Below are 13,921 nucleotides of genomic sequence, written 5' to 3'. Positions count from 1 at the left end.
GTCCCAAGGATGATGACGAAAACGTGTTAATAGCAAAAGTGCTTACCTGAGTACAATATGCACATTATTGTACTTATCACAATACAAGACTAGACACCTCAATTGTTACGAACTTGTTGGCTAGATATAGCCCCGCGCTAACGCAACATCATTGAACTGGTATAAAGACAATCTTTCGTTACTTAAAATGTACGATAGATATGGGCTTGTTCTATCCCTACAGAGAGAAAAGAATGACGGAAGAATGAGAACGGATCTCATTAGCCCAAGAGGCGCCGTCCAAGACGCCATGACCGACAAATTAAGCTGCCACCGCCAAGGGTGGCCGGCGTCATCCTCCTCCCTTACACCAAAATGATGGTGATGTTTGCTGATGCAGGGTATCTCTCTGACCCTCACAAAGGTCGCTCCCAAATGGGTTATGTCTTTACCATGGGAAGCACCGCGATATCTTGGAGGTCTACAATGTTGCTACTTCCTCGAATCATGCAGAGACTATTGCTCTACATGAAGCTGTGCGTGAATGCATATGGCTAAGGTTCGTAATTAGACATATTCGAGGAACTTGTGGTTTGAAGTCTACCACAGATGAACCTACATGCATTTATGAGGATAATGCAGCTTGTATTGAGCAAATGAAGTTAGGTTTCATCAAGGGCGACAACACCAAGCATATATTGCCTAAGTTCTTTTACAATCAGCAACAACAATCACTTCTAAAGATTGAAGTGAATCAAATCCGATCAGAGGATAATGTAGCGGACTTATTCACTAAGTTGTTACCTAAATCCACATTTGAAAAACATGTTAAGAGCCTCAGATTGAAAAAATTATCCGAACTCTCATGATTGTAGCTATCAGGGGGAGATGTCATCATCAGGGGGAGGAATGATGTCTACATGATCGATCTCGAAGAGTGAAGGACGTGTTGTGCTCTTTTTGTCATTCGACCAGAGTTATTTTTGTCCCACATGGTTTTTGTTACCTGGCAAGGTTTTTAACGAGGCAACGATCAAAGCGTCATAACCAAGTTTGAGCGGCACAAGGGGGAGTGTTGAAGTATATCGACATTGAGTGTGCCTCTTCAAACTAGGGTTTAGTTCTAGATTTGTAATAGGAGAGAAGGTTCTAGATTTCCTAATTATATTCGGATTCTATTTCCTTGTATGACAAGATTATGTACTTTGTAAATCCTTATATAAAGGGCTCCTATTATCAATAATAGAACACACACAATTCTCTCATCTATTCTCTCTGCAATTCCATTTTCACTACAACAATAACATGTAGTCTGATTGGTTTACACAACTAGAAAATAAATCTTGCTAATACCAAGAAGAGAATGAGAGATGTATTTGATGATAATGAAGACCTTCAAAACTTGCCACCGAATCTGCCAACGACATTAAAGGATTTGTGCACGTGGGGGAACACTTTCCTTAGAGACGGGGTCACCATCCACACAACATTTGCTGCGGACCTTTTCGGCCATTCAAAGAAAGTCTTTCTGTTTAGAAGTGATCTCTATACCATGGCCAACAAGCTAGAAGTATCAAATCGTGTACTTGTGTTTTACATGAGGTAAAGAATTATTAAAGCAAGCTGGGTGCATATAGTCAATAATTCATTATACGATTGAATTTTGATTGGCATGTATCACTGTTTATTTTGAAGTACTTTTAACAGTTTCATATTCCAAAATAATTTGTAGCTACCTTCATGAAGTCTTGAAGAAGTGTAAGATGGTGGATATGGTTGCCTTTGTCGATCCTGATCATATTGGTACACTTGGGTGTGGAAATCCCACTGAAAGTGCTTGGTCTTTGTCAGATCGGTATAGGCAAGGGAGGTTAGGGCAAATCTTTGTGGTTCCATATAACTTGGGGTACGTAAAAAGTAATTAAAGCATCTGTTCTGCCAAGTTATATCGTTAATGGTAATATAACAGTTTTTTTTTTTTGGGAGAATTTTTCGAACAGTACCTGAACTAAAGGTCACTGTGAATTAACGTGCCTCACTTTACACTAACTACACTTTGGTACCTGGACTATAAATCCCGACCCACTTTTGGTACATGCCGTCAATAACCCCGTTAATCTAATGTCATTTTTCATTTTTTAAAGGGTATTTTGGTATTTTCACTCTCTCTCTCTCTCTTCTCTCGGTGTCGTTCTGCTGCCCAGTCACTGTGAAACATGCTTCTTCTTCCCCCCCCCCCGGTCCATCCTCTTCCTGGAGTTCGACAGCACCAGCGCTGACGCCGTTGCCGTCGATGACGGTGATGATGACTGCGATGACGATGGCTCCGCTGGAGTCGTCATCAAACCCTTCTGTATATTTTTCTCACCTGTCAAACCCAGAAATCAAACCCAGCAACAACCTTTCCAGAAATCAAATCCAGTACAAAAGAACTCATCTTTAATCATGTGAACATATTCCATTTCAGTATTTTAATCCCAATTTTTCTTTCTTCAATCAAATTCAATTGAAAACAATAAATAAAAAAAAAGTGTATGAGAGAAGAGTACCTTGTTCGATTGGGGAAGACATGGTGTGGCTATGAAGATGAGTTCATGTGAGAATTGAGATTGGGAAAGTGGAGTAGTGGGGCAGATGAAGATGATCATAATGGAGAATAAAGAAATAAAGGAGAAAGAGATAGGGGAAGGAGAAGACAAAGAGAAAGAAGGTGCTGGGAAGGAAGGAAAAGCATGAGCCCTCCCTCCCCGCAAATTTCTTCTGCGTCTCACCTCTTCATGTTCTAGCCTCCCACGAGACCGCCGTTGCCTCCCGTCGACGACCTCTTCGCCGTTCCAAAGATCTTCGATCCATGGATTCCCGACCCAAAAGATTTTCCAAGGGTGGATCTACGGTCAAGATCGCACCATCACTCTTTTTTTTTCTTTTTATTTAAAAAAATTGACTTTTTGAAGGTGGATAGTTAAGAGACAACTTTACCCTTGAAAATATGTCAAGTGACATGCCAACTAACAGAGTTATTGATGGCATGTTCCAAAAGTAGGTCGGGATTTATAGTCCAGGTACCAAAGTGTAGTTAGTGTAAAGTGAGGCACGTTAATTCACAGTGACCTTTAGTTCAGGTACTGTTCGAAAAATTCTCCCTTTTTTTTTATGTTATCCCCTAGTGCTCATTGGATGTTGACGGTTGTGAACCTAAATGAAGAAGTCGTGCACTTCATGGATTCACTTAAAAGGCGACTCGATACTGGGGAATGGAAATCTATTGTCAACAAGTAAGTGTCTGATATTGTACTATAGTGATTGATCAGTTGGTGTTACTTGTTCATGTACTGGACTTGTTTACTAATCATCATTTTTTGTTTGAAGCTTCATTAAAATCTATAATGCCCACAAGAATCGGAAAGGAAGGAAAGTAATTCAATGGAAGAATCTTGCTATGAGTCGGTTGAAATTTTTGTAGTTGTTAGTTTTATGTACTTCATTGTATATTTCACCTTCGATTATCTTAATTCTTTATTTTCAGGGTATTCTGGAGCAAAAAAATGACAAGACTTGTGGATATTTCATTATGCGTTACATGAAAGAAATTGTGGAGGACAAGAACTTGGATTTTAGCATTAAGGTAAAATTAATCAACTGCTTACCGATGGACTTTATTGTTTAATGATATAGTGCATGCTATGTGCATATAACTTTCATATTTAATTTGCTGCATTTCCTTATTGCAGTGGGGAACGGGGTCAAATTTGGTTTACACAGACAAAGATATTGATGAGATCCGAGCGGAATGGGCTAAGCATGTTTTGAAGTTCCCAGAAAATTAAGTATCAGCCTATATATCTACTTTTGTTTCTGGTAGCTAGGTTATGAGCAGTAGTAGTGTCTAGGAACTGCTTTTGTGCATTTTTGACAGAACTGATGGAAAGTTTTGAACAATATAATTAATGTAATTGATGTAACTACTCTATGGATGCTACTAGGTTTTTGTCTTAGTTAGATTAGGATCCATGCAACAATGGCAGTAATTAAAATCGGTTAATGTAAAGGCTAGCATGCTAGCTAGTTTAGTATTATGCTACTGATGGGAATGTATTTTGGTGGGTTAATTGATGCAATGAGGAATTTGCTGATTTCAGATCTTATAATATGTCTTTTTGTTGACTAGTGTACAGAATGAGGTTTGCTATGGTTCAAATCCAACAAATGCAGGTTTATGATATGTTGTATCACAAATACAGTAACAACATAAAAGAATATCTCTCCGTTGTTCCTTCATACTTGTAACAACAGAAAACTGAAGTTTATTTCACTATCAAACAACAGAAATATTTTTAACAGACAACAGAAAACTGAAGTTTAATTCATTATCAAACAACAGAATACTTTTACCAGACAACAAAAAACTGAAGTTCAATTCACTATCAAATAACAGAAATACTTCTAACATACAACATAAAACTGAAGTTCAATTCATTATCAAACAACAAAAGTTCTTCAAACAAACAACAGAAACACGTAGTTCATTTAATTATCACACAACAGAAGAGTGAGTTTCTAACCTCAATCAAACTACACAACTACATGATTACATATAGTTATATTGTCTATCAGACAACATAAATACTTAAAACTGTGGTTGGAATGCAAGATAAAAGACATAAAAATAAAGCCTTAAAACTATTTAGACGACATATGAGCATAATTTACCCAGTTATAAGTGATTTTCAAACAACAATTAAATGTCTTCAAAAATGCATTCAGACAATAGATTGTCAAACAAGCCTTTATTTTGGTAACTTCAGACAACATATAGATGTGTTCTTATTTATTTCCAGACAACAGAAGTTTTATTAAAACTGTAGTTTGTAATTCATTTGAACAACATTAATGTGTCGTTGTATATGATTATTAACCACAGAAAGTCCCAAATCCTTCAATGTTGGGTTGTTCAGACGACAGAGCCTTGCGAAACTTCTGTTGTCTGAGTGAGAAGAGACGACGGAGGATATCTGTCGTCTGATGCCGTAAGAGACGGCAGCTGGATAGACAACAGATAATTTACATATCAGACGACAAATCTCATCTGTCGTCTGAAGGCTTTTTTGGCATAGTGAAACACCCCTATGGAGTCGACAGAAAGAATCGTTTCTCAAAGTACCCTGAGACTCCTATTCTAAAACAAGAACAAGAACCCAATATACCCCCAGTACACCCACCTTTTAGACAATTCATGCACCCTTATTCCAAACAAAGACCAGTAACCTCTGAAGCAAGAATAAAAAAACCCTCAGAGATTATGACCTTTGCGACCTATAAAAATTTAAATACTTATCGAAAGAGGAGCAGCAGACTCCCCTTCCATTCCTACTTCCTTCTCCAATTCCTCAACCAAAGGATGGAGACCTAAAACTAAAATAATAAAAACATTCAAAAAAAGCCTAAAGTCCCAACAAAGCCCAAGGAGCCCAATAGGCCCAGCTTTGAGAAACCCTAGTAGATGTCCAAAGTCACCTAGCCCAATTGCACCAACTCTGTTAGCCTTCAAGCTGCCGATGCAGCTATCGCCGGCGCCGAAGCCAGGAATACCACCATGCCCGTCAACACCTCCTCCGATGGAAAAGCCACAGTCCAAATTTCCATCCTCCCAGAATGCCACCACCGACGATGGTCGGACCAACCAAAGATCTGACTCAACCAAGCAGCACCCATCATCCTCAGTCGTGCCCAAAAATGAGGAGAAAGAACCCAAATATCTTGGCTACGACAACCAATCCCTTACCAGGTCCATAGCTCCGGCCTTCGCTGGAAACCAGGCCCAATCCAATACCAGATCAGCCACACCACCATGGTCAACAACCAAGTAACACAGACCAGATCTACCAACACCACCGGCGATGCCGCCACCACTAAAAAGGGGAGAAGGAAGAAGAGCACCGCCACCTCTCCTAATCCAAGATACAAGTCCACCACCAACAGAAGTCAATCGCATACAAGAAATCTCCCTTGCGGAAGTCAGTAATAGGCGTCGATGAATTGTTCCAACGCCGCCATCTTCAAGGGAACCAGATGGAACAGGAATCCCGACCGTTCTAGTTACGGTCGTAGTGCCGCCATGAGACACCACTACTAGAAACCCTATAATCGCTCTAAGCAGAGAGAGAGAACATAGCTATTTTTTTTATCAAGAACGGATGTTAATTAAGCCCCACCCGTAAGTCACTATCTGTCTATTGGGGAAAAAATAATGGTGAGAAAACAGGAAAATTAGATATTAAGGCTTTTACAAAGTTAATGTGAATAAAATTGGGACTAAAGATAGAAAAAAAAAACTGTTGGAAAATGTCAACAATATTTCTCCGCAGCATCTCTAATAAAGGGACTTTAGTCCTGGCTGGAACAAGCTTCGTACTTACTAGTTACGACAGAGACCATGAAGTACATAATAAAAAAAAAATCTATTAAAGTAGTACATAAAAGTTTAAGACCCAAAGAGTTGATCGATCTAGACGATTTGAGAACTTTAATCCTTGAAAAAGCTACGTCAATGCATTAATTACGTGAACAATTCATATATACGCTGCTAGATTTTCAACTAGGCTAAGTCAATGCGGAGAATTAAATTCATACCTCCAAATTTCGTATTTGGACATCTTCTTCAAAGTATTCAATTAAACTTCGGGATGTGTCCTTTTTCTTTCTTTCTTTTCTTTCCTGCCTCTTCCATCTACACCACCTTTGCATCACATGTAACTAATCGTAACCATGTAGGCAGATCAGAAGGAAAAGAATTTTTTTTGTTTCTTTTTCCCTTTATCCCATTTAAATCTTCAAAGATTATTCTTGCGTGAAATTTAAAATGATTGGAGGCCTGGCGAGATTGAAGTCCGTGACTCTAGTCTGTGATATGAATTCAAGGTTTTCCTCTTTAGTTGCAATCTAAGTTCATTAGATTACAGGTTAATATTTTAATTTCAGTGCTCTCTTCCAATTATGCGAAACTCTGAATAATACTATAACCAAAGCTCCTTTCTAGAGTCATCAAAGCACCAAAAATCTGGGCGATGGCAGCGACTTCAAGCTCAGGACAGAGTTGATCCCGAAAGGGATCTGTTCCGCCTTGGGATCCGACCGCTGTTGTCAGAAGGACTTGATCCGTGGTATAGCGATGCTATGCGGCGGTGTGGTGTGGCAAGGCGGTGGCGTGTTATTGCGTTGCTACGGCGCGGTGGAGCGAGAGTATGGTGGCGGCGATGGCTGCCTGTGGCGCTAGAGGTCCTTACTGGGAAGAGTGGTGACTGGGCTACGCCTTTGGTCTTGGGCCCTTGCTGGTTGTGCTTTGTTTTCTGTTGGTTACAGTTTAGTTGTTCTGTTTGTTTATTTGTTTTGTTGACAATAAGTCTCTACCATGTTTGGGTAGGGCGAAGTGGGCCTTGTGTCGGTCTGTGCACCTTGTGTGCCTTGTCTGCTCTAGGTAGGTGGCGAGTTCCTAACTTTGTCAAATTGTCGCAACCTCCTAGTGGCAGTAACGTGTCTGCTCTAGGTAGGCGGCGAGTTCCTTGCTTGGTCAAATGGTAGTTGCCTCCTAGTGGCAGGGTGAAACTAAGTGTCACTGGATTTATTTTCCAGTGGCAACATGATGGGAAAGCTGTGCGTATGGAAATTATGCTATGCTGTAATCGAGTTGCAGATCGAGTTATCTTTCCGTTGTGTCACCGCTGTGTCAAAGCAAATAGAGTTGCCAGTATAGCGCTCTTTGCTAGTTGGTGTCTAATTGAATACAGTTGTTTAGTAGAGACTCATGATAGTATTTCAGGATGTTCTCTAGTTGCCTATTGTAATCAGGGGTTTTGGCTCAATGTCCCCCCCTTGTATTCGACAGTTTCATTAATCAAGGCTTAAGGTCAGCCGCACCACCCTTTATTCAAAAAAAAAAAAATTGTGTCAAAACTTTGTCTTCCCAAATTATAGAACCCTTTTTCTGCAAGATTTCTAATCAAACACGTCGTTTGATTTCCCGGACCTTTTTTAGAATCCAATCAAATTACTGAGTTGTTATTGTCTTCCTCCAATCTCTTCGATTTCATATAGGAGATTCAATTTGATTCAGTAAACCCACAAACTACAGAATGTAATGATTTTGGTTTGCTAAGTCATTTTCCTATTGTTTTTTAAGTTCAACTGCAAACTTGGTCGATGTCAGGTAATTAATTTAAGCTTTTTTTGTTTCAGGGATAAAATTGGATTTATAAAGTTTTAAAAACGGTATGAGATTCAAATATTTGAATATAGCCACTCTTTCAACTACGGCCTAGAGGTAGAAAAGAAGGAAGAAGGAAAAGAAATGCGAAGAAAAATGAGGGACTATATTGTGATTGGATTTTTCTGATTACATTTTACAAAGTACTTTCTCTTCATATACTAAAAGAAAAATAACAAACACTTTTACTATATTACCCTTAACATATGGTAGATGTTCGTTCGTGTGAGAAAGATAAGAGTGTGTTTGCATGAGGGAAAAAATAATGGAATTTAATTGAAAGTGGGAATTTCATAATTCCTAAAAGCCAATTCTCTCATTTGGCATTATCAGATTGGAAATTTTACATTTCTTTGTGGAAAAAAATGAAGGAAATCATTATTTAAATTCCCCACTTCAATTTCCACCAAAATAGGTGTCATTTACAAATTCCTTTTGCAGTATTCAATTTTTATTTCCAAAACAATGCTAAATAGATATAACCAAACAATATAAATTGCAATTAATGGAATTTTAGATTGATGGAGTTAAAGATTCCATCATTTATAAATTCCTACGGATTTTATAATTTTCTCATCCAAACGCACTCTAAGAGTTGAACTCTTGTCAAGTGTAAGGAGTATATTTATTTATCTATCTATCTATCTATCTAAACCAAACCTCAAGACTTCACCCATACTTCAAAATGCCTAATTTTCCAATCTATTCAAATTATTTAAATAAGTTGGACATAATTAAAATAAAATACACACACACACACACACACTAAATTGTTAGGAAATTAATCCCCCCTCCACGCAAGTACTAGTAGTAAAGATGGAAAGAAGAAATAACCAACCCAAGAAGACAACAAGATTTAACGAGATTCAACTAAAATCCATGCCTATGTCCTCAGAGAGTTTCACCTTCACTATGAGAGAATTACACAAGTACAAGATACACACTACTTAAGTTTATACACAACTCCAGCACTCAAGTTTATACTTAACTCCAACACTCAAGTTTATACTCAACCCGAGCCCTTGTATCCAATAGGATACCCCTTGTACACCCTCTCTCATCCTAGCTAGAAAATCACTCTACCCCAAAAGCTATACATACCCTTGAACACAACTCACTTTGATTTTATATCTTGAAGACTCTTAGAGTTGTTCTTGTCGTCTTGCTTGCCTCCACACAAGCTTCTTCTATTTATACCATTGATAAAAGCCTCTAGAGTCACTTCATCAATGCTCGTTTATGAATCAACCACCCATCTCCCTCATTAATGCCATAGGAAGACAAAGGTCAAACATGAATTAACCATGCATGTATTCCCAATGCATCAACTTAACCATGCATTAATGCCTAATTCATGTACTTGACTATGCACCAATTTTGAATTCATAAGTTGTTACCATGAATACGTAAACCATTAATACCATGCATTAATGTCAGGAAAAATATCTCCACCAAGGAGGAATAAGGAGGGATAGGCACCAAACCCAACATAAAAAACTTGACCGTAGTGACCCGTGTGGGCAAGTGCAAGAGGTATGGCAGGCTACCAAGTATACTGCAATCTCACATTCTTTGGGAGAAGCAAGGTAATGTGCTTTTTATATAGATACTCGGATCTCCAAAGTAAAACGTGTTTTAGGTGGAAGTGTGCTGATGTGCTTAAATGTAGCATATGTCTATCTCGAGCTGTATAGACTATGTTAATAAGGGATATACCAAACTTCTTACTAGTTGTTCTGAGAAAATCCACTTGCACTAATTTTCTCTCTTCTCTCTTCCATATTGAGAGTTGATGGCGCTTTTCCTCTCCCACCATGGGCGCTTTTTCCTAGAGCTCGTCTGATCCAAGTTTAGGTGCCTAGCTCTTCTTTCTCTTTCTTGTCTTTCCCTTTTTGTTGTTTGTCTCCGTTTTAAGTTTGCTTCTCGATATGTTCCTCCTGACCCAACCCTTTGTTTTTCTAGATCTACCTTTCTCCTTCTTCTCAAATCTTTTTCAGTCCCTGTGCCTTGCTCCAGCAACTCTGATATCCTTTTTTCTGCCATGGTCTTTAAATATGCTCTTAAGAGCTTTGTTTTAAACAAGGTTTTCCCGTTAGTGCGCTCGAATTTGATTTCGATGGTGCAACAAGGGATTGAACACCCTTTGAGTGTTTGTCCCTTTGACCCCTTTGTGGATCTCACCTTGTCCTTGCTTTGTTTGGTTTCTGTGGTTCTATTATTGGCATAAAATGATCTTCGTTAGGGGGATAGGTTAGAGGCGGTGAATTTTCCAGAAGAAAGCTATGAGAGAAGAGAAGAGAGGTGTGACTATTAGCCGCTTGTGTGATTCGGTGTGGGGTGGTTAGTCCAGCAACCAATGGGGTTGTAGAACTTTGTGGAAGTTCTCTAAGCTGTCTCAATCAGTCTTCTCCATAGTCTCCGTTGTGAATTTGATTTCAACTCTAGATGAGTTTGAAATTTCTTGTATTTTTACCCTACCAAAAGAAAAGGTTGAAAAATTCTTCAGTTGCTTTATTATTATTATTTTTAATAAATTGGTGTAAGAAGACAATTTTTCCCTTGAAAATCAAATCACATGCGTAGCATGTGCTTCATTTTAACGGCTCCATAATAGAAATTGGACGGAGGTACAATGTTTATAAGAAAAAATAAGTTTAGATATCATGTTGATAATATTGTAATAAATTTAGGTTTCACATTGAAAGTCACCGAAGCCTCCAGACATTGTTGAGAAAAATCCTTATATTTTTTATAAAAAAAAATGTACTTACATGAGCATTTGCCTAAGCATAATTAGCTACAATGAGTCAATTGCTGAAACTGCCGCCAGCGATACCAACAACTATCAAGGGTGTGACCTACGGAAACACAGCCAAACAGGCTATCACCTGAGCTCCGGCTCATCCTGAGATCACCGTTGACACGCTGCCACGCACCACGCCAAGGTCACCTCGCTGAAGCATCAAAAGCTGGGAACTGAAGCATATCAGTCCCACATCAAAAACAAGGAAGAGATCAGTCTCTTCCCTACCTATAAAAGGTTCACTCCTCTCTCCTCATCAATTACGCATTTACTACTTACCTAACGTTATTCTGTCAACACAAATACATTTACTAACTTATGCATCGGAGAAGAGAAGACCGCCAACTGCGGTCTCCCTCTGACGCCCTGTGTATTTTATTTGACAGATAGCGGAAGAAACAAAGGCATTTCAAGTAGTGGTTCGCCCCTCGAACCCGCGTTGATCAAGGTTCGGCTACCGCTGAATCGTAGACATTAACAAAAAAAGTTTAGGAGATCTATTGGAGTTGCTCTCAAACACGTGAATGACCCCCATAAATGTTTTATTGACCCTTAATAAAACCCCACATAAAACCTTAAGTCCTAAACCCTATACCGTACCTTAGACCGTAAACCCTATACCTCAAGCCCTAAACTCCAAACACGTGTTACAGACCTTTAATAAATATTTTACTGACTCCCGTGAAAGGCTAAACCACAAACATGTTTCCGAGACTCAATATACACTTTACTAATCCCAATAAAGTGTTTAATTAGGATTTTATTGGGGTTAGTAAAGTGTTTAGGGTTTACATCTTAGTGTTTAGTGTCAACACAATGTTTCTTGAGGGTTAGCAAAATGTTTAAGGTTTACGGGTTCAAATTTTTAGTGAAGTTCTTTATTGACTCTTTTTTTTTAATCAATCCATCAATGACTGTATTACTAAATACTCAAGCCAGAATGACAATTACATACCTCTCCTCTACCATTCAAAGATAGACAAGAGGTTGTGGAGATAACATATGGTATATAGTGCTAGACCATTCATTAGACATCCGATGCTCACTTATTAAAGCAAGCCTATTAACTATGATAAAACTAGGACATAGTAATAGGCATAGTTTAAAATAAAAAATAAATTTTCTCTTTGCTCTTGGTGCTAGGGCTAGGAGATTTCTTCGAGTACAAGACACTCAGAACTTCTTCAGCAGAAACCTTCTTTGCTTTCGATGCTTTCGATGGGTTTTTGTTTTTGGCTCCAAGAGGCCTTCCCCTCTTCTTCTTACTGCTTTGCTCCATCTTTGCAGCTTCATTTGGCATTGTATCGAGTGGCATCATCACTTCTTTTGGGACCAGCATTCCTCCAGGGGTTTCAATGAGGCCCAATGACTTAGCAGTAAATTTTGACGGGAACTCGGTTACCTTGATCTTCTTTGTTGCATTATCACTTGCCTGTTTGTCAGATTTAGGCAATCTAGTAGTGCAGGACATTCAAAGTGTAGCAAATGGTATGCAGGGTGTCCAAATCACTTTTTCTCTCAGGTCCTGTAATAAACATGCTCTTTAAAATAATTGTACATACATGTACATTTGCAAGCATAATTAGCTATAATGGGTCACGCTCTTTGTACCGCCAAATGTACTAATTCCAACCAAAGGAATGACATGCAGACACACCGCCAGGCGGGCTACAACCTCAGCGTCAGGGCACCGCCAGATCGCCTCCGACGCGCCGCCACGCGCCGCGCCAAGATAGCATCAGAAGCTTCTGAAACTGGGAACTGAAGCACATCAGTCCCACATCGAAAACAAGGAGGAGGTCAGCCTCCTCCTCACCTATAAAAGGTTCTCTCCTCTCTCCTCATTAATTACGCATTCAATACTTACCTACTGTTACTTTGTCAACATAAATACATTGACTAACTTAGGAATCGGAGAGTTGAAGACCGCCTAACGCGGTCTCCCTCTGACGCCCTTTGTATTTTACTTGACAGGTAGCGGAGGCTTTGAGAACATCACAAGTATCGATCCGCCCACCGGATCAGCGTTAACAAAGGTTCAGCTACCGCCGGACTTTTAGACATTAACAGAGGCCCAATGACTTAGCAGTAAATTTTGACGGGAACTCGGTTACCTTGATCTTCTTTGTTGCATTATCACTTGCCTGTTTGTCTTTCAATTCATCAAAAAAGTATTTGAACTTTTTTGGAGAAGTGAAAGAGGATGAGGGTCTGCCTCTCTTCTCGTTATGCTACGCTTTTTCTACTGGGACTAGGGCAAGAGACTGGTCCTCATTCCCTTCTTCACGCTGCATGTCCAGACGCAGGTGTGCCTGCTTAATGACGACCTTTTGAGCTTTCTGGGTCACCAAACAAGTTTCTTGCCACTGGGAGTACCTGCATTTGTGTACCTTGAAACTTAAACAGGCCATTAGTGAAGAATAGCTCCTTGAAGCCATGGAAAGGGCTCACCAGATTCAGATGTTGAGGAGTAGCTGCTACCTGTTTAGTCTTGGGAGGAGTAGCTACCAAGCAAGTACCAACTTCATGGAAAATGAGATTACATTTGCGACATCTTCCAATTAGGTTTTCAGAGAAGAAGGTGATTTCCTCAATCACCCCCGGAGTAACTTGATGGTTTTCTTGAGGATGAAAGGTTTTGTGATATCATGAGCAACATGGATGCGTATCTTACCTATTGCGTCGAACAGCTTCTGATCAAACTCCAAAAACCTACCTGCAATTGATGCCACATTGGTGATGGTTTCCTTGACCTCCAACGCCGGCGGAATATTGGTTATCTTCACCTAGAAAAACACCGTATCCAGATTGATCGATTGCAGCGAGGAGATCCCATCATAATCGTGCAATATTACCGGAGCTTTGTTAAAATACCAGGG

The 13,921-nt window shown here is 39.4% G+C and overlaps 1 protein-coding gene across 1 annotated transcript; it reads left to right on the top strand.

The window, feature by feature from the left end:
- Positions 1-1,531: 1,531 nt before the first annotated feature.
- LOC133730446 (uncharacterized) lies at positions 1,532-3,806 on the top strand. Its single transcript, XM_062158032.1, has 6 exons — positions 1,532-1,581; positions 1,712-1,885; positions 3,147-3,254; positions 3,349-3,394; positions 3,506-3,604; positions 3,711-3,806. The coding sequence occupies exons 1-6, from the start codon at positions 1,532-1,534 to the stop codon at positions 3,804-3,806; spliced, it is 573 nt and encodes a 190-aa protein (XP_062014016.1).
- Positions 3,807-13,921: the final 10,115 nt, after the last annotated feature.

The sequence above is a fragment of the Rosa rugosa genome, chromosome 2, assembly GCF_958449725.1.
Source record: "Rosa rugosa chromosome 2, drRosRugo1.1, whole genome shotgun sequence".
Classification (NCBI taxonomy): Eukaryota; Viridiplantae; Streptophyta; class Magnoliopsida; order Rosales; family Rosaceae; genus Rosa; species Rosa rugosa.
This window is presented reverse-complemented; position numbering and strand designations above follow the sequence as displayed.